This window comes from Sceloporus occidentalis, unplaced genomic scaffold (assembly GCF_023333645.1).
Source record: "Sceloporus occidentalis isolate IW3139 unplaced genomic scaffold, rSceOcc1.0.p SCAF_41, whole genome shotgun sequence".
NCBI classification, from domain to species: Eukaryota; Metazoa; Chordata; class Lepidosauria; order Squamata; family Phrynosomatidae; genus Sceloporus; species Sceloporus occidentalis.
In genome coordinates this window covers 4,747,982-4,768,866 of record NW_028317021.1, presented here as the reverse complement: position 1 = coordinate 4,768,866, position 20,885 = coordinate 4,747,982, and the positions used below count along the sequence as shown (strand labels likewise).

General features: G+C 43.3%; 1 protein-coding gene and 1 long non-coding RNA gene across 2 annotated transcripts; one reads left to right on the top strand and one right to left on the bottom strand.

The window, feature by feature from the left end:
* Positions 1 to 11: 11 nt before the first annotated feature.
* On the top strand, positions 12 to 7,324 carry LOC149290007 (uncharacterized). Its single transcript, XR_016277292.1, has 4 exons — positions 12 to 180; positions 1,630 to 1,821; positions 1,973 to 2,073; positions 4,902 to 7,324. It is a non-coding gene; the product is annotated as an uncharacterized LOC149290007 (long non-coding RNA).
* A 2,686-nt stretch (positions 7,325 to 10,010) lies between these two features.
* LOC149290006 (synaptosomal-associated protein 29-like) lies at positions 10,011 to 20,451 on the bottom strand. The gene is made up of 6 exons (XM_089489877.1): positions 20,197 to 20,451; positions 17,187 to 17,563; positions 14,821 to 15,017; positions 14,148 to 14,233; positions 13,297 to 13,401; positions 10,011 to 12,350 (listed from the first exon to the last, which is right to left on the bottom strand). The coding sequence occupies exons 2-6, from the start codon at positions 17,409 to 17,411 to the stop codon at positions 12,193 to 12,195; spliced, it is 771 nt and encodes a 256-aa protein (XP_089346003.1). The 5' UTR covers positions 17,412 to 17,563; positions 20,197 to 20,451; the 3' UTR covers positions 10,011 to 12,192.
* Positions 20,452 to 20,885: the final 434 nt, after the last annotated feature.

Genomic DNA, 20,885 nt, shown 5'->3' with positions numbered 1-20,885 from the left:
CCGTTCGGGAGATCCTTCCGCTCCTCCTCGGCTTGAAAGGGAAAAGGGAGGGGGGCTTCAGAACGGAGCGGAGGGGCCCCGTCACCGACAAATAGTCCCGAGGTTGGGACTCCTCCGCCTCGCTTCCCCCTCAGAGCTTAGTCCTCACAGCAGAGCTTAGCGCTCCCTCGAAGGAGCAAGGTGGAGCTTTTGAGTGGCGGGTTGAAACCAAAGCCCTTGAAGCCCCCCTCCAATCCCCATTTGTTCTCCAAGGGGGCAAGGAGAGAGGGATAGGGCGCTTTGGTAACAGAATGGCCTTCCTGGCACCCTTTGAGTAGCCTGGGGTCTCCCCAGGCTCCCATTTCTCACCCTTCAGGGGGCTCCAAGGGAGCCATTTGGCATTTCTCAATAGCTGGCCCCCATGGAGAGAGCCGGCTTGCTAGGCCTGAGGGTTGGGCAACAGCTTGGAGGGCAGGGTTCGGATCCCCGTGGCACCCCACTCGCTGGCCTTGAGGGAGTCGCACTCTCTCAGCCTCAGAGGAGGGCCGTGGCAAACCCGCTGTGACAAAACCGGGCCAAGAAAAGCCAATGACCTTAGGGTCGCCGGAAGCCAGAAATGACTTGAAGGCCAATGCGAAGTCAAAGGCTTTCATGGCCGGCATCCATAGTTTTTTGTGGTTTTTTTGGGCTCTGTGGCCACATTCTAGAAGAGTTTATTCCTCCCTACCCAGGGTCACACAGTGTGTGTGTGTGTGTGTGTGTGTATATATATATATATATATATACCCCACTCTCTTCCATGTCAGCATTCTCTGAAGATGCCATCCACAGATGCTGGCGAAACGTCAGAAAAAAACTCTTCTAGAACATGGCCACATAGCCCCAAAAAAACCATGGAAAACTATGACTCAAAGGCCCTCAACAGCGACATTTTCAAAAGGTCATTTTGTCAGGCGCCAAAAAGAAGGCACAGCAACTCGCCATGCTGTTAGCAATTCACCGCCATGCTTCCCTTAGCACTGGTTATCTTTTGCGTTGTCGAAAAATGTACATTGAGAGGGGTTCAAGAGGCCTGCCAGTCGCTTTAGTAGGAATGGAGCGAATATCCTCCCTGTTTCCACTAGTTATTTCAAAGGGGTTAACTGGCCCTGCCTTCACGCCAGCCCTGTGAGGTAGGTCAGGCTGAGAGACTAGATCGATGAGCCTCATGGCTCAGCACAGTAAGGACTGCACCCCCAATGACTTGCTTTCCTCTGGTCCCTCTTTGGGAGGGCTCCAAGGTGGCAATCCTCAAGTTTGTTAGGAAATAACTTCTACTAAGGCTGCAGAAATAACGCAGTTTGGCATCGCTATAACTGCCATGGCTCCATGCTGCGGAATCCTGGGATTTGTAGTTTGGTGGTGGCACCAGAGCTCTCTTGACAGAGAAAGCACAATCCCACAAAACTACGCTTTCCAGAATTCCATCGCATGGAGCCATGGCAGTTAAAGTGGGGTCAAACAGAATTATTTCTGCCATGCGGATGGAGCCTGAGATCCAGGAGACAGATGTGTCTGTAAACGTGTTGAGGATCCCACAGCAAGGGATTAATCATAGTAACAGGAGAAAGAAATCTTCATGGAAAGATGATGCTTATGATTCTGTTGCAGGACCCGAATTCGGACATCTTCAACACCTCTCCAAATTGATGGGACTTTTAAAGAAGGCATGGATGGAGTCTACCTGGGCCAGACACTTCTTGTGTGGAGGAAGGATCTTAGGCTGTGTACTTCGGGAGACAGATCCCTTTCAGACGACAGGGAAACATGAGTGGCACAGGTGCCACCACTACACTGTTGACGGTAAGGGAGGAGGTCATTTGTACCCTGCTTTTAGAACAAGGGTCTTCTGGCACTCTAGCATGCAGTCCCAGTAGAGAGGGAGTTAAACAGAGCAGTCAGTGGTCTGATTCCAACGTCCACCTTTCCTAATCTTGGCATTTCTCCCCTGCAGACAGAAGAATGAAGTGGCTGGCTTTGCCTAGACTTCTGTTATTGGACTACAGACCCTCCAAATCCCCTAACCAGCTCTCAGGTTCTGTCTGAGCGGGAGAGGTACTTCTGCATTATGCATATGCTGTTCTAACTTATTTATTTTAATACTGTAGGGCACCCTGTATCCTGACTAGACAACAACATCTAATGAATTTAAAATATTGTGGTTGTGTGCCTTCAAGTCATTTCTGATTTATTGGCAACCCAAAAGTGAACCTATAATGGGGTTTTCTTGGCAGATTTTGTTCAGAGGGGGTTTCCCTTTGCCTTCCTCTGAGGAAGCTGAAAGAGTGTAACTTGCCCAAGGTCACCTGGTGGGTTTCCATGGCTGAGTGGGGAGTCAAAACATGGTCCCCAGTGTTTAGTCCAACGCTCAAACCACTACACCATGCTGGTTGTCAGGACTGAAAATATATAATTCCTTAATTCTAGATATAACCAGGGCCCAACAAAATAGATGGCTTTCAATCACAGATCAGCCTGCATACCAATAGCCTGCCTCAATAAGAGTACATTGGCTTGCTAGCAGAAAGACTGCAAAGAGGGAATGGGCCCAGCCACTTCTGTCAGAAAGTTCCACAGTCTGAGGAATCAAAAAGGCTGTTAGCCCAGATTTTGTCCTATGGAAGCTAGTAGGTCATTGGCATCACCTCGCAAAATCACTATTTTGCTTCTGGCTCCAACCCCACTACTTTTCAGTGTTTTACTTTGACCAGGGAACTTTGCAGTTCAAGTATAAAATGAAGCAGACCCTGCTTGCAGACTTCTGTGCCCATCCTCCTCCTCAGCAAATGCTCAGGAATGCTTAACATAAGTAAAATACTTAGAGAGGAAATCCTTTGTTCAGATGATGCTAGCTGTGATCTCAAGAGAATCTGATTTGTTTGTAGACTCAATTCCCCATGTGAGGTTACTGGAGCAACACAGTTCCAAACCTAGTAGGGATTCCACAAACCACCAACTTGCCTAGATTTCAGCTGGCCTTTGATGCAAAGGAATGGTTTGTGGTTTGTAGCTTTTGCCTAGAAAGGCCACAAAAGTGTGCCAGCAGCCTCTCATCACTTTAGGAAAGGGTTGGAAATGAATCAGCTGCCAAATGCTTACCGGACCTCAACGCATGCTGTTCCAGCTGTATTTGCAACCTTGTTGGCTGGTAAGCCCAACCATTCCAGTAAAGGAGCCCACCCTTGCCTGCAGAGTTAGCTTTTTGGACTGTAACTCTCAGAATTTAGCCACCAGGCTGGTTGGGGGAGGGATGTGGGAGTTGTAGTCCCCAAATTAACTTTTCCAAGCCCTGGGGGAAAATGCCATTGTAGAGTAGTGACAGGACTGTTGCAGAGCTTGGATATAGCCCATTACAAGTAATTATTTTAACTGGAACTTGCAATATTTCAAAGTAAAAAGGTAGCAATTACTTTATCAAGCAAGGAAATAAATTGGAAGTGTTGTCCCTAAATCTATGCTGGGAGAGTCATTTGTGCTAATTTGGTAGTTGGATCTGTAGTTCATTGTGGCACCAGAGCTCTCTGACAGAGGTGGCTGAATATCTCGCCAAACTACAAATCCCAGACTTCCAGATCATTGAGCCATGGCAGTGAAAGCGGTTTCAAGCTGCATTATTTCTGCAGTGCAGATGCAGCCTACATCTGTCATTTGCTTTTCCACAATGCTTTTAATGTAGCGTCACTCACTTTGAGGCTGTGTGGGAAATTTAAAGGGCAGCCAACAGACGCTGCGGTTAGCCACTGTCATCTCAGCTTCTGAAAGCCTGTTAACAGAGGAAGGGGGTCAGCAGAATGTACTTTGCTCAGGGGCTACTCGGGCCTGGAACTGGCCTTGGGTAGTAGTTAATGTGTCAGGACACATTAGTTAGTTCAAATCCCCACTCAGACACAAAAGTCACAGGTTTCTTGGCCTGCCCTGTGTCACAAGGTTGTGAGGGTAAACTTGGGAGAACCATGTTTGACACTCCAAAGTCCTTGAGGGAAGGATGGGATTTTAAAAACCCAAATGAATAGAAACCTCCCATTTGAATGAGGTGGACGAATTAGGTGGCTCTCGATTCCAGGCATTCCTGGATGTAACACTGATTCCCGAGACCCTTTCACTCGGGATCCTCCTTGAGCTCGAAACTGCAGAGCAATCTTTTGTCCACAGATAGGCAGGGAGACTCTTTTAATCCTCTTATGTTTCTCAGCTGCTTTTGACACCACCAGATTTTGTAGAGCCATCTGGCTGGACAGCAGGGCTTTTGGATCTGAATATTCCAAGTGGCCCCAAAGGGAATAACCAAGCCAATTAAAATGATAGAATTGTAAAGGTGGAAGAGATCTGAGATTATCTAGATCAACCTTAGCTGAATGTGGTAATCTTACAACCACAGTGGCCTTGTCAGCTGGCTGCCTAACAACTGCTGCTTAAAAATCTCCAGCAAAAGGAGAGCCTGCCACTTTGAGGCCATTTCTTTCACTATCAAGCAGCTCTTGTTGCTAGGAAGTTTCTGCTAGTTCTGCAGTTTTCAACCACTGGTTCTAGCCTCTACTATAGAGAAGAACAAATCTGGTCTATCTTCTACATACCAAGCCTTGTGAGATTTGAAGACAGTTATCGCATTATGTCTTCCTAATATCTTCACCAGGTTAAACATTCCTGGCTCAGAGTGACTATATCTTTCTTATGCTAAAATGGGTGGGAAAAGTACAGGCCACTGAATTCTAATTGTGTGCCCTGCCAAACTTATCATTTCCCAAAGCTACCCAAATATCTGTATGTCTCTTGAAAATATTAGACCATTTCCCAAGTGATTGTTGGCCCCCAGACAACCCAAAACAAACAAAAAATCATTAACAAGTAACAGTTTATCTTTTCTACCCCAATCTCTTCCTCAGTGTCCATGTATTTCAGCTCAAAGCCTGCCAAAACAGGGACTGGAAGTGAGATGACATCCCTTCTAGTATGCTGGAATGCACTGGTTTGGCCAACAGCAAGGGAATTCCCTGCCAACTGCTGTGCGGTTGCGTGTGCCTGCATGAAGTTTTCATCGACTCCAGACTCTTTCTCAATGAATGATGTTTTATCAGTGGGAGCAGCTAACACAAGAAATGGTCCTTTGCAAAGATTTAGTTACCTTTTGAATTATAGATCCCCAAGTCCATCTGGCCACACTTACTGGTAGATCATTTTGTAATCCAAACAAGTAATTTTTTCAAGCTTTATGAGGATATCTTCATTGCATTTGGGAGAAGCTGGTGTGCTTCCAGCAAAAGGAGTGGAAGAGACCAACAAAACATATGGTGGAAAGAGGAGAGGTGCTAGCTGGAATGATTTCCAATGGGGGTAACTGTTTCACCCTGTTGCAGCAACAATAAGAAAAGAAATCCTGTAGTACTTTATTAATCAGGATTGGGAGCTGTGAAACCCTCCAGATGTTTCTGAACTGCAACTTCCAATAGCTCTAGCTAACACAGACAGTGGCAACACCCAAAGGACCACAAAAATCCCACCCCTGCTATAGGCTTATTATGGCATGACCTTTTGTAGACTCTAATCCTCTTCATCAGTGGCATGAAGAGTTATCCAAAATTTCAAGTAGATACACAGTACACGTGGCTGGGGTGGGATCGCAGACTGAGTTCAAAGAGAGATTAAACTCTGGAAATACAGATAGTGACAATTGCATTATCAGTGTTGGCCTTTCACACAACTATTGCTGATAACCGAGCACTAGGTTATTTGTATTATCAGCCACTGTTTGATTGCACATTGCATAACCGATTTGTTTTCATTCCAATAGGATTACCTAGAGCCTGCAAAAGATATGTATGAGGCATAAGGAATGGATTTGTCCGTTTAGCTTTTTGCTGTGTCACAAACTGCTGCCATGTCACAATATTGCTTTTAATTGCTTCATGTTTTCTCATCACTGTACTATGCAAAATCTTGAGCAACTGCTTCTTTTGTTAGCAAATTCTTTGTCACTGTGTCATCCCGAATCTTTGGGGGAATTGGAACATTTTATACAGGGAGGGATACAAGTAAAGGAAGGGAAGAGAACATAATCAGGGAGGTAATGAGATTCTATCAACAGTAATATGCTAGGGATGCCAGATCTCCAGTCCCTTTCAAAGTCTGCTGGAATTGAGCCCTTCCCCTAGGAGAGGTCAAGAGGGGGAACCACAAAACAAAAGGAAAGAAAACCAAACCTTTTAACTGGATGTGCTGCAGCCAGAAAACCAGCTACTGCAAAGCTTGGCTGGTTGGCTGTTGAAAGACTGGGGACTGGTCTTTGTTCCTCCCTTCTGCCTCCCACTCTGAAGCTGACAGCAGACCTCAGACAGACCTCCTACCTTTGCAAAGTTGCACAAGGCAGGAAAAACTGAGCTGGAGGGATGAAGACACGTGCACCTTTAAAAGCACCAGTGACTTAGCGGTGAGGTTTAGCATCTAGAATGAGCAGCAAGCAAGCAGCTCTGACAGCTGGATCTAGACTGCTGCAAATCACCTTTTTTCCCTTTCCAGTTTATGATGCCTTTTCTTTCAAGAGGCTCAGACAGGAATGTTAATAGAAAAGAGTTCGTGTGAATCTTCCATAACCAATTTGTTGTTTTTTTTCTGATATGATAGCCTCTGCAGGAGAAAGGTGGGATATAAATCTTGGAAATAAAAATAATAAAATAATGTGATGACAGTTGGCGCTCCACATTTGCGGATTTATTTGGAGACTGCACTCTCTCGGAATCTCTAGGTCTTCCAGTGCTACTTTGCTGGAAGTTGATCATAGAGATTCCCAGAGAAAACACCTTTCTAGCCCTGTGTAGGTCCTCCAGCGCAATTCTATCGTCAACTTCCAGCAGATGTTGACCATACAGTTGCGCTGGAGGACCTAGAGATTCCTAGAGAGGTGTTCTCTCAGGTTAAACAAAGTAGTGTTATTTTATTTGCAGTTTGTCCACTTTCATGGGGGTCCTGCACCCCTAACCCCAGCAACTATGAAGGGCTCACTGTATTAGTTAATAAAACTAAAGCATCGATTTGAATGTTTAGAAGGCCGAAGCTTCATTTGAGCCAGTCACTCAAACACTGGGTGTTTATTTTCAACTAAATAAATATGGAAGTTGCGTGTGCACATGGTTATATCCACTGATGCATGAAAGTAAATGCAATAAAAGTTAATACAATAAACCCGTTATCTCCATATACCTCCAGATTGTCATATGTTCCAACCAGTCTTGATACACAAAGAGAAGAAAAATATCTGTAGGACTACAAGGCTTTACATACTACTCTGAATACTATCAGTTGCCGTTTCTCAGATTTGGGTAGACATTTTTGGAATGCAGGTTGACTTTCAAATCACTTTATAAGTATCTAGAGGTTCCTGTTTCATAAGACTTTTTTTTTTTTTTGCATAAATGTGTTAAGAATAAAACATCCTCTTGCATCCCAAAATCCTGTTTCACCTTTCAGGAACAATACCAAGAAAGTGAACACAAGACCTTTATTGACCATGTACCTACTAGAAGCACATTCAATGCAGTTTAACACTCTAACAGTACATTTCTCTTTCATTTTTAAATAGAAATTTTAGTCTTGTTAGTATAAAAGTTCAACAAGGTAGAAGTTTAGTTTACAACAAAAGAGATGATGTAATCATTTCCTGCAAAGGTAAAAATGCTTCCACAGCCCTGAAAAGAAAAATGTAAGGATCAGTTGGCTTTCAAGAACAAAAAGACCTGGTTGCAAAGGACAGCCTCCCTGTTTTGCAGAAATCCACTCTGCAACAGATAGAACATGCCAACATTTTTTCGCTAAGGCTCAGAGGGGAACTGTGGGTGAGTAAGTGAACCAGGCAGAAGTTCAGGCCGTGAACCACATTTTCCAAGGAAAGGACTATATATTTTTGAAAACAAGTCGAAAAGATGTTTCCTATAAAGCAGGTTTGGTACTTCTCAAGCAATTTTTGTGCGCCATTCTCAGATGCTTTCCAGAGGAATTAGAACCGCAAATTACAGCAGCCAAGAACATTTTCATGAAGTGTTTTGGAGAACTGCAGTCTTTCAGCACAGAGCAATGAAGAGAAACGCTAGCAATTATTGCAACCATTTTTAGCTAGGCGATTACTTCCCGTCCATAATGTGACTACACTCCATTACTGTGGTTTGAATGCTTCGCTTCTGCATTAAAAATGGAGTTATCCAATATACTTCAATTATCTGACTCGCAGTGTTAGAGGGCATTTGGGTCATAAGCTCTCCACATTGCCATTCTAAAATTTGCCCATACCTATTACAGGAGGATCCTACATGTTGCAAAAATCACCCAGAAGAACTCTTGCATGCACATTTTATGTACCTAACATGATTCGATACAACGGGTAGGATTCAGGCTGTCCCATCCAGAGCAAGGCCCATTGAAACCAATGAAACTGTCATCCTGGATCACAAGCCCTATGAATCTCAATGATTAATTCCAACCCCAATCCAATCTAACATACTCCATTTTGTTGGAAAAAAGATACCCACACAAGGCGCTATTCATTAAGTCAACTTGTGGCCCTTCAGCTATTATTGACTACAGTTCCCATTACTCCTCAACACTGGATTTACTGGCAAGAACTGATGGAAGCTGCAGACCAACAATGTCTAGAGGACCCAAATTGCCCATCCCTACAGTGAAAGGCACCCTCTTGTCTCTTCAGTATCAGACTGTGCACAGTCAACCAAAACGGAGATGTCATAGGAACCGAGCTGTGAAGAGTACGTACAGTACTACGGAAACGGGCTCAACACATGCGAACGCTTTCTGAAGAAACCACCTCAGAAGCATGCTATAAATGGCTAGCTCTTATCTTGACTGGACTATACCATGCTGGACTTTAAGCGGAAGTTACATGTTCGAACACTCTTCTACACAACAAAAGGGAGAACTGCCTGCACAAAGAAAATGAGCAATTCAAGAAGACATTTGAGATGTGGGACCTCCTGTTCATAGATAGTGATTCTCAAACTGTGGTCCTCCAGATGTTTTGGACTCCAGCTCCCAGGATTTTTTACTATTGGCCAAGTTAGCTAGGGCTTCTGGGAGAGGAGGTCCAAAACACCTGAAGGACCAAAGTTTGGGGACCACTGATCTAGACCAAGTCTCTTCAAACCCTGTGAGAACCAGTCTTCTGAATCATGGCTACTTTGACTTTCATTTTCAAAGACATAGCCACATTAGTCTGTATCAATCTACAAAGAGATATTGTAGCACCTATTAGACTGAGACAAAGAAGTTTGCAGCATAAGTTTTTGTGGACTCAAGATCCATTTGTATAGAAACACTGCTAATATGCCTTCAAACAACATTTGTTCCAGTTTAGGGAGTGATGCAGTTTAACATAAATAGTTTCCCAACAGATCCTACTTGGTTGCTCTTTAAAGCTATATTAAAGAGAAATTAACCAATAGAAAGTACTATACAAAATAGTAGAAAAACAAAGCTTTCAGCAATACCTGAATTCACATTTTTAAAGGGATAAATGCCAGTTTCTTCATCACATCTCTTCATAAAACAGCCATCTTAGCTGGACACTAAGTAACTGCGTCATTATTGCAAAACAACCTTGCATTTTCCCTCGTGTTAATTCAAGTTTGCTTTTTGCAAGAGCAGACCATTGAAGACACAGTACAATGTCTCCACGGAGCATACACAAATCCTAACAGAAAAAAGAATGCCACAGAAAAGCCCCATCAGTACAGTAAGACCCCTGGTAGCTGCGGTTTTGCTTACCCGCATTAGGGAAGGCCTACACCCTACAGCCTCTCTTATTATTTTCTCATTGAAAAAAAAATTGCTATTATCTGCAGTTTAGCATATTAATGGGAAGTCCAGGAATGTATCCCCCATAGATACAGGAGTCTTACTGTATATCCCAAATAGAAGTAGATGTTGAAAGTAGCTGAAGCTGGAATAAAGTGGAGAATTGAGTTGAAAAGCCAGAGTCAAAGCAACGTAGAAAGTGGAGCAAAGACAACAGTTTTATTTGGGAAACAGTTCCAAAAGGCAATTATGATGCAGGGAATATCTATCGGTATCTTTTTTCTGAGCCTGCCCATTGAAGAAAAGCAACCAAGGCGGCTTAATGTGAGAAGGGGAAGTTTTATTTTTGCCTTTCTTCCTTGGCAACTACACCACAGCAATCCTCTCGACAAGAAGAAAATTAAAGTCATAACCATCACCAGTCTTTTCCAAAGGTCTCTCTTCCATTTAAGAAAGCCACCCATTGCCAACACCGCAGACAAGTATAATAAGCCAGAGCGTGTTCCCCAGGACACCCTTGACAACGAGTTCTTTTTATAGATTATGTGAAGAGTAGCAAGTGAAGCGTAGCTTGTGATGTCAAATGCTAGCTGGCAGTTTTGTAAAAATTAGCTATAAAAAACATACCTGAAATGCTTAAGTCACTGTTATCCTTCAACCAGCCAGTAAATATTTTAGATAGAATAGGCAACTGTGGCCCTCTGGATGCAGCTACACGGCAACTTCCATCAGCATTAGGTCGAATAACCAATGGTGAAGTATGCTGAAACTGCAATCCAATGACATCTTGGGGAGGCTAGAGTTTGCCCACCCTGATTTAAGACAAACTGACAGTGTTAACTCTGAAAGAGATGTTTCTCTTATTCTGATGAAGCAGATGTGTGTGCAAATCCTGCATCTGTAAAAGAATTACCAACATTAATGTCCCTACATGCTGAGAAAGGAGTAAATAGCTATTATCCCCTGCTCTTGACCTTCTGAAGTATGATTCCTTGACAGTCAGAAGGCACATATATTTCTTACAACTTATTGGCACTGAATAAGCCACTCAACTATGAAAAGCAAATTAAGAAAGAACTACAGCAACAGACCTGACAGTGCTGATCTGTTGATACTGTAGTACTGACAGACTTCTGCCAAGTTTCCAAGGAATTAAGAGAGGAGTCAAAGCCAAAGTCAGCAGAAAGGCATACTCTTGTAATTGAAACTCTGCCATGCACAGTTGGTACTTGATGACCAATAACATATGACAGAGGCAATTATTTTAATTATTGCAATTTCCAATAATTCCTTGTTTCACCTATGAATCGCCAGATGGATTTAAGAGCTGGTATTCGTCAGTAAGGGCAGTTTTAAAAGCTGTCTTCGTATTTGGTAAACAGAGAACTAATCACGTGGATTTAAGAGAAAGAAGAGGGGATTTACACTGTACACAGAGATCTATGCGGCAGAATTTATATACCAACTAGTTATGGAACAAGAGGGTATCCACTTTAGCAATGGGAGACCAGAAACATCCCATAAATCTACAACGCTATATAAATAAAGTTTAATAATAATAATCCCCAATACCATCTGCAATTATAAAGCTAGTGACCTCTAGCTATTGTCCAGTATTCAGTTATTTTATGTGTGCCCAGATCACAAAGGTATCCCTGGATGCCAGCTCACACACTGTTTTTTAAACGAAAGCCAGCTGCAGAAGCAGTTTGCCTTGGCATGGGGCAGTAAGAGAAGTTCTAAAGCTGGGCACTCAAGTAACACCGTCATCAATTCTATTTACAAACAGAAGCATTAAAATATCAGATATCCCCCTCTATCAATGTAAACCTTTTTTAAAAAAAATTATAAAGTTAATCATATTGGGCCTTGCTGATTGTATCAGAGGAGAAAGACTACTGGAACAAGTGTTTGCTTACTTCTGTTGCTTTGCTTCCAAACCACTATCTCTGACAGGGTGCTCCAAAAGTTCCTTGCTGCTGAACAAGTAACTGAAGAGCTACTCTGCAATTTATAGCCTACAGTGTTTAACATTTAAGAGTGAGGAATGAGTAACACTCCTCGTGAAACAAGCAATACCCATCTTATTGAACACCTGCCACAATTAAAGGCCAAAGAGCATCTTAAAAGTGTCCAGAACTGTGATGGTTACACTGAAATCAGAAGCTCAAATAGGATATCCATAAAACTGCCCTTATACACATAAAAGAAGGTGGCTTAAATCTTCCAGATTGCACTTAAGGTTATTCCATTTTAATTACAAGGCAAGAGAGTCACATATGCCATTTCCTTATGCTGGTAGATTCCCAGACAGCAAAACAACAGACAGCTGTATAAAATATGCTGAGTTTCAACATGGAATTGAGAATTTGGAACTCCTTAAAGCTCCTTGAGTTTTTTGTCCGTGCTTTTAATATTGATGTCCAGCGTGTCCACTTTGGTGGTGAGGCGATCCAGGATTTCGTCTTGCACCTCAATTTCAGACTGCAAGCCAAGAGCGAGGTTCTTCAGGCGACCCAGGCCAGAGGACATTTCGTCTGCAAGAGGCCAAACAAAAAGGTAGCAAGATTAACAGCAGAAAGGGAACACCAGCTTCTCTAAGAAACAGTTCATCACAAATATAGTCCTGTTCATTTCCTGAACTGAGGAGGAGTTATGTGGATATGCTCACTTTAATGTCTTCAAAGACCTAAGGATACCTTTTCCAACCTAATATCCTCCATATTTGGAGCCACAACTCCCATCAGTCCAAGCCAACTGGTAGGAAACATGGCATTTAGTCCAACATAGCTGGAAGGCAGCAGTCTTAAGACAGTGAAGGTCCATTTAACTCAGACTCTCACCTGCAAAAGCTTATGTCATAGTAAAATTAAGATGCTGTAGGATCCTGCTGTTTGAATCAGACTAATACAGCTTTTGCTCTGAGATTCATAAAGTGTACAGATACACGCCTGACGACAGTACATTCTGCTGTTTCCGAACTACTTCTGGCTCCTTATCATTGGCCTTTATGGAGGCAGCACGCTGACTTCACCTCATCCAATTGATTTTTGGGATGAAAATGTGACTTCTGGAGTATGATTTGGGGAGGGATCACTGTTACAATGCAACCACACCTACTTCTAGGTTTATTTCTGCTTTGGTTGACAATTTTGCTGGAGAATACACACAGCAGATCCCACCGCTCACTCATGATCTGCCAACAATTGCAGAGGTCCCATTATGTGACCATTCCATTTACAGAATGGAATGGTCACATAATGGGATCTTTCTGATGGGAGGAGGGAACAAGCTGAAGTTGTCATTTAACAAAGGTATCAAAAAGTTATTATTTCCCATCTTCTCTTTCTGTAGAATGAGAAAAAAATGCTCCTTTGTCCCTAGAAATAATCCCCACTTCCCACCTGAGAAGTCAGCAAGACTTCTTTTTAGGGTTAAAAACTAGAGATTAAGCATTAGGAAGCCCAGGCTGTTACAGTTTACCTAAATTGCGATCAACTTGCTGGTGATAAGCTCGAAGATGCTGATTCTTGGGGTAGCTATCAGTTTGGAATGAAGAATCTGAATTAGTTCCACTGGAACTGTACTCTGGGGAGGAAGAAAGATGATGCAGACTTTTAGATATTTACCAAGCACTGGTCCTAAAAGCCATACAGGACACACGCCTCATGGCAACCAAGCATTACTGAAATAATGAAACCCATAATTGCTAATAAACTTTGTTTGTAGTAGGAATTGGACAGAGCAACCTTTTCTTTCAAGCGTGCCAAATACTATGCATACACTTGTAACCTCAGGGCTATTATAAGACAATGTTGCCCAGTAAAAAGCAAAAGTAACATCTGCCATTACTCCCACATCTCTAATGTTCACAATCAGACCACCTGTCCATGAAGTCTTCCTTTGTAGACTATGTATATTGTTGACCAATTAAAGGACATCTCCACACGATAATCAAAATATGTACTGCTTTAATTAACAATCCATTTTTAGTGTTGTGCTTCATCAGAGATATTCAACTGACTCACAGGAAGCTGCCTTACACTGAGTCACACGATTGGTATGTCTAGTCCAGTGATGTCAACTCTGACGGGCAGCAGCTCTCCAGGGTTTCAGGCAGGATTGTTTCCTTACCTTCCATGGAGATCCCTGGTGTTACTTAATTGTGCACCTCCAAATATTAACCCCGCCCTGCTAAACTTCCAAAATCAGACAAAACTGAGTGTGTTCAGCTTGCTAGGGTGAAAGAAGCAGAAGCTGTAGAGAGACAGGTAGCACATAGGACATACCCCCTAGATGCGCAGCCTGTGTTGACAGGCATGGATTAAACCAACCTGAATTATCCAGCTTCCGCAGATTGGGATGGCTCTCCTGGTACTTTGATTCCTGTTCTTTACTGACAGACATGGCTTCTTTTAACCTGGAGAGAAAAATAGGTATAGTACTAAGTGCTGTATTGGCAGCAATGTTTTGTTTATTTTAAAAAATTCTTTCTTTTCTGCACTCTCTCAAACTCATTTCTTATTTTGTGAGGAAAAATGAAACAGTCAATGAAGTCAATATCCACTGTTCGTTTAGGTTCATTCTTCTCCCTGCTCTTAACAGAACCTAAAACAGATTCATGAAAACTTAGCAAAGACATCATTCCCCCCCTCAAAAAAAAAATTCTCCAAAATTTCCCAGCATTTTTCTAGGTCTTCCCACATTTAGGAGGATTTCTGGTTTGTTTAGCTGCTTCTATGAGGCAAGATGTGGCAAATGCTGCTGGTGCACCACAAGCCCCAATTCACCTGAATTCACATCATTTCTGACTTACAAAGTATGAACAAGGCTACTGTAATTAAGGTAGAACTTTCCTGGTTCCCTTGAAAAAAGATTACCATCTTGAAGATGGAGGTGTAAGCATCACTGCAAAACTGCATCCCGGGACTGCACACCTGATTTTGTTCAGATTCACAAATTTCAATCAAATTCCACATAATTCCTAGCTCCCTTTGAGTTGCTTACTTGTTGCTTCCTTGGTACTCAGAGGCCACATTTGGTTCAGGTTTGATCTCTTGAGGCTTGGCTTTGAAATAATTTACAAAGCCACCAAACACACTCTTGATGCTGTTGATGTGTCTCTGGCTTGTTTTTAAATCTTGATCCATCTTGTCCACCATGCGTTCAGTGCGCTTCAGTACCTCACCCTGCCGGGTAAGCTCCTACAGAAAAAAATTAAGTTTCTTTAAAGGGCTGAAGAAAGGGGATGTAAATATTAAACTCACCAAAGAATCACTTTCCAAGAATTGTACTGAAGTTAGCATTATTTTCCACATTTCTTCAGAAAGTTGCAACGCAGTGTTGGACGACCAAAGGAGGAGTGTACCAAATAGCTAGTTTTTGTATTTCTACAGCATTAAAGGGCACAGATATAATTTATAGAGTATAAATGTAATTCATGCATCAAATATTATGTATTCATTTGTTTCTTTGTTTACCAGCAATTTATACCCCAATAAGGGATCCAAGGCAGCTTACAAAAAGGTTTAAACAAGATACAAATGAAAACCTGATGATACAATTAAAAAAAGTAAAGATACCCATAACTTAAAACAGTATAAAATAATTTAGAAGACATAATAAAGATAAAATGATGTTGAGAATGGGACATGGTGAATTCCTGCTAACAGCTTGCCTGTCAAATGAATCACATGTGCTCATTTCAGAACTGACCATTTTTACAAAATGCTTACATCACTGTAGGAAACATTTGGCAGATCAGATTTAGAGCGACATGTGAAAGAAAAAGGCTGCAGTGCCATACACCAGCTTGCCTCTCCTATGATCAAACATTCCTTGAGATAAGCTGTGCTTATGATATCAAGTAATGAAAAAGGTACTTTGGAGGTTTAACTTGAGCCTTCAGAAAACAAAACAGTTTACTTCAAATGTGAGCTGTATTTGTGGCTTTTCCAATTTACAGATATGAAACCCTCTGCAGTCACATCCATGAAAAAATGCAAAAATGTTTTCATTTTATTTGAAATACCACCTGGGCTTGCATAAATTCTTAGCAAAAAAAAAATCCTTATTGATTTGTATGAGCTGGCACTCTTTCAGTTTCTCATTTCATGAGAATTAAGGAGCTTTATACTGAGTCAGACCACTGGTTCCTCTTATCCAGCGCTGATGGCATTGACTGGCAGTGGCTACTCATTTTTTCAGACCAGAAATCTTGCCCAGCCATACTTGGACATTCTGGGAATTAAAACTGGGACCTTCAGCATGCATACCCATGATTTAGAAACCATTTCACCCACACCGCTCTGAAACCTTTTGTTGCATGTAAATACCTCTAGAATTAAAACTATTTAGAAATATAAAGTAATGTTACAGCACTCCTACAAGTCAAATGTACTGAAGTTACTAGCCTACAAATATTTTTAATAGCTTGCTAGTATCCTGAATTTCTAGTAGGGCTGCCAGGCAAGATAAGTTACTAGATTCCTAACAGCCCAGGAAAAAATACGTTTTACCAAAGAGACCAATGGAGAAGGGATTCTCTCCCTGCCACACATCGGCCTGTCCATTTTGGGGCATGGACTTTCTGGCTGGCAGTGACTAACAGCTAAATTGTTAAATAGAAGGATGCATTATAGGTCAAACAGCTTTATTAAATAGACACTGGCCTGTTACAGACTGCCCAAATAAAGCTGCTTCGGGTCTCTTTGGAGGTATGCTGTTTAAATGATGCATGGGTCCTAAGAGTCCGGAGGTTGTGCCAAAGCCACACTCCATTCCTAAGCACTGGAGGGCAGCTTTGGTGCAGCTTCCAGATTCTTAGGATGCATGCATCATTTAAACAGCATACCTCCAAAGAGACCCGAAGCAGCTTTATTTTGGCAGTCTGGAACAGGCCACTATTTCCCTTATTCTGTATACATTACCCTGGACTGCAATCCCCATCAATCTAGCCAGCACAGCCAAGAGTCAAGTATAACGGTAGCTGCATCTAACAATATCCAGAGGGCCACAATTTCCCCATCCCAGATGACATACAATCAAGATCAAGGGTTCGTTTTAAAGATATATTATTTCAGAACAAGGCAATTGTCAGCAAATACTTAGACAAAGCACTTGCACTGAAATATAGGTGTGTGCGCACATCTTGAAGTCAACCTATGGCAGACCCATGAATTCATAAGGTTTTCTTAGGCAAGAAATGCTCAAAGATGGTTTGCCATTGCCTTTTTCTGAAATACAGCCTACAGCACCTGGGATTGTGGTGGTCTCCTAGTGCTTTCAATCTATTTAGGCTTGACATATATTTACGCAGCCATATATATATATATATATATATATATATATATATATATTAGGAGTCTGCTTACCTCAGACATAGCTACTCCAACATGTTCAGACTCATAAATGAGGGACAGTGAGTTATTTGTGCTATCCACTGTGGCCTTGGTTCGTCTTAGGACTTCTTGCTGGAGATAGCTTTGTCTATCAGTGCCTCCCATGGCAGGGTCATTACTTTCATTCCACTTTACTGGCTTAAGGTCTTCGTCCTCATCTTCATCAAAAGGATTGTAACTTTTTGTATAGGCTGACATACTTGCAGCTTCAATTGCAGGTTTTTTTAAAAAAAAACACGTATGAATACAGACAACAAAGGTAGATTGGGATTCCACTGATATTCTCCAGACTCAGATCCGTTCCTTCATATCAGAGACAGGCAGCATTCATGAGACAGGAAAGCCAAACTCTGGAGGGGGAGAAAAAGCAATTTCTTTGTAAACTTTACACAGACGTTCAAGTGGTTCACTGGAATGCACACTCACACCGTTCCATAAAGAATGACTGCCAATTACAACTTCCTCTCCCAGCCCCAAACCACCAGAACATAGTTTTGTTCTGCCTTTCTTTACATTGTCAAGTAATATTCTCCAGAGGAGGCAAAAGGGTAAGCAATTTCTCTGGTCAGAAGATGAAAAGAAACTCCAAGAATTCCAAAACATTCTTGCCTTCCTCTGTACACATGACTTGGCTCATCTGCTCCAGTCATCTGTGGCAATGTTTTTGGAAGCTGCATGCCTGCACTCCAAGAGTGGTCCTTTGTAAAATGTGCTGCAGGTAAGGTCTAGTATATGTGCAGACAATCAGAGGGATCATCTTTCCAGAACTACCTCCAGACATTTAGCTGACATGGTTTTTTGTGGGTTTTTCAGGCTATGTGGGCATGTTCTAGAAGAGACTCTCTGCAGATGCCAGCCACAGATGCTGGCGAAACGTCAGGAAGAAACTCTTCTAGAACATGGCCACATAGCCTGAAAAACCCACAAAAAACGATGGATGCCGGCCATGAAAGCCTTTGGCTTCACATTTAGCTGACAGCTGGAGTGCTATAGTTCCCCTCACCCACATCAAGATGCACAGTACCCAAGGCCATCCAAGTTGTTTGGGCACCGGAGACAAAATATGCCCACAAAGTCCTTTCCTCTCCCTGGCAGTAAAAGTACAATAAGGTTCTAATAAAAAGCTCTCATTTGTGGCCCTTTCAGAGCACCCACATCAGCTGCCTGAGGAGGTGACCCTACTTTCCCTAAAGGTAAAGCCAACCCTCTTTGACTTTTCAATATATACCTGCGTGACGATAGACCTGTCCCTCAGCTTTCTGTTTAAACGGACCAGCACTTGGAAAGGTCAAGCTTCACATTTCCCCCCAACTTGCTTAAAAAACAGGGGGGAAAGAGATTGTTAGATTTAAGTCATTAGGAATCAAACCATCCTTAAGGTGTGTTGACATAACCACTGCTCCAGCATTGCAAGGTGAGCCTTACAAGAGGGAAAGGACTCCTTGTTCTAGCCGCACTGTCAACACAGTCTCCTTCAATTTGATCTGTTTAACTTATACTCCACCTTTCTCCCTGGATGTCAGCCCCATTTTCCTTTACGCAACTGTTGTGTTGCCTGTCAATCCTGATACACGGTGACTCTTCTAGAACATGGCCACATAGCCTGAAAAACCAGGCTAGGTCAGTTTTGTTTCACAGCGTCTTCTAGGAAATTGCCCCAGACAACAGCTAGGACCTAGGGTTTTCTTGGCAAGATTTCTTCCAAGGTGGCTTGTTGTTGCCCTCTTAGTGGGTTTCCATGGATGAGCAAGGATTCAAACTCTTGGGTCCTGGAGTCTGACATTCAAACGCCACTATACCACACCAATGCTACACAACTGTGCACATTAAAAATAAATCCTTGCTCAGCACAGGTTGTAAATGTCAAAGAGCACTCACTATCAAAGGAAGTCACAGCATTCCTTGAAGAGAATGCAAGCCAACGTTTGTGATTAATCACCAGTTATTCCTTGACTCAGGATGACCTGTCCCTTGCACTGTGGCCATTCCTCCTCTGAAGATGAAGTTGTTCTTTCCAAAGCATACTGTGCTTCCTTCTCCACACTTAACTAAGGTACTTACCAGCTTTGGGGCTTGGCCTAGACGGCATGATATGTGATCCTCCGTAAGATCCATTAACATGGATGGGGTAATGTGTGTGGCCCCTCAAAGGTTGTAGGATTACAACTCCCATGACTCCTCACCTTTGGCAAGGCAGGCTAAGGCTGATGGGAACTGGAGTCCACAAAATACTTTGAGAGTCACATGATCCCTACCTCCTCCAGCGCCAGGATGCGAGAGTGTGACAAAGCCAGATCATGATTTACCTGCCGCTGTTTCCTCAAAGGAGACCACAGGATAATAAATATCTAGGTCCCCAAACTGTGCTCAAAGCTATAGCCATGTTAGTCTGTCAAATCTGTCTGTAGAGAGCTCTTGTGGCACCTTTGAGCCTAACTAAAGAAAGGAGTTGGCGGCAGGGGCTTCCCTAGGCTTCAGTCTCCTTCCTCGGGTGCCTTTGCTCCAAGTTCACCTGAGATCCTCAGACCCAAAGGCACCTGAGGAAGGAGACCGAAGCCTAGGGAAGCCCCTGCTGCCAACCAGTTCCTTCCAGTCAGTCTCAAAGGGGCCACAGGAGCTCTCTACAGACTGACTCCGTAGACTCACACAGCTATGTCGTTGACTCCTTGAGAGCAGTGGTCCCCCAACGGTGCCCTTGAAGAGGATTGTGGACTCCAGCTCCCAGAAGCCTCAGCCACGTTGGTCAATAGCTTGGGATTCTGGGAGCTGAAGTCCACAATTCCCTTATAGAGCAGAGTTATGGAACCACTGCTCTAGAGGATCCAAAGCCAGTCCGTAGAGAGGCCTTGTAGCCCCTTTGACCATTGCCAGAATTCCCTAGCCTTGAGCCAAAGCAGTTCAAGCGCTGTCGAAGCGGGGTTATTTCTCCAGTGCGGACGCAGCCATACATGGGGTCCTCGCCTCAGCTCAGTCAGTCACTCACCGGCCGCCTCTTCGTCCGCTCCTGCCTCTCTGCTTCCTGTCAGGAGCGAAGGCGACGCCGGTCTAAACCATCGCTGAGGGAAAACGGGGAGGGACCCAAAATGGACGCGCCTGGAACGTACCAACGCCTCTGAGCCTGGGGGGGAATAATAATATGCCAATGTCGTCATTTCCGTTTTCTGGACCAAAACATCCCAACTTGAAGAGTGGGGGGGAAGTGGACTTGAGGCGGTTTCATTACAGGGAAGGGCTTCTATGGCGTTCCGGGAGGGGGGCAAATGAGACCACGCCAGGAAGTGGTCGCGCCCGGGTTTTATAAGAAGTCGCGAAGTGGGCGGTGCCCTCTTGGTCACGTGCCGCGCCGCGCCGCTCCCATTGGCTAGGCTGCCTATGGGCAAGTATTGCTACAGCGAAGCGCATATTGTGTGGTTCCCAAGCTTTGTGTCTCCGGCTGTTTTGGACTGCAACTCCCAGAAGCCCCAGCAGTCAGGAATTCTGAGCGCAAGAGTTCCAAACCTCCGAAAGGCGGAGACGCAAAGTTGCTGGGCCTTCTGGGAGTTGAAGTCCAAGGGGGGAAAATACTGAAAGGACCAAATTCAGAGAGCTAGCCGTGTGAGTGTGGGATATCAGTATGCAAGAGCGTCTTGCAGCACCTTTGAGACTATGCTCCCAACCCAAACACCTGCAGAA

What these genes read in the sequence shown, in the direction of transcription:
- LOC149290006 (XM_089489877.1), bottom strand. Translation starts at nt 17,411, where the DNA reads ATGTCAGCCTATACAAAAAGTTACAATCCTTTTGATGAAGATGAGGAC. An exon ending in TTGGAGTAGCTATGTCTGAG is followed by an intron (nt 15,018 to 17,186) that starts GTAAGCAGACTC and finishes TTTTTTCTGTAG; the next exon opens with GAGCTTACCCGGCAGGGTGA. An exon ending in GCAAGTTGATCGCAATTTAG is followed by an intron (nt 12,351 to 13,296) that starts GTAAACTGTAAC and finishes GGCCTCTTGCAG; the next exon opens with ACGAAATGTCCTCTGGCCTG.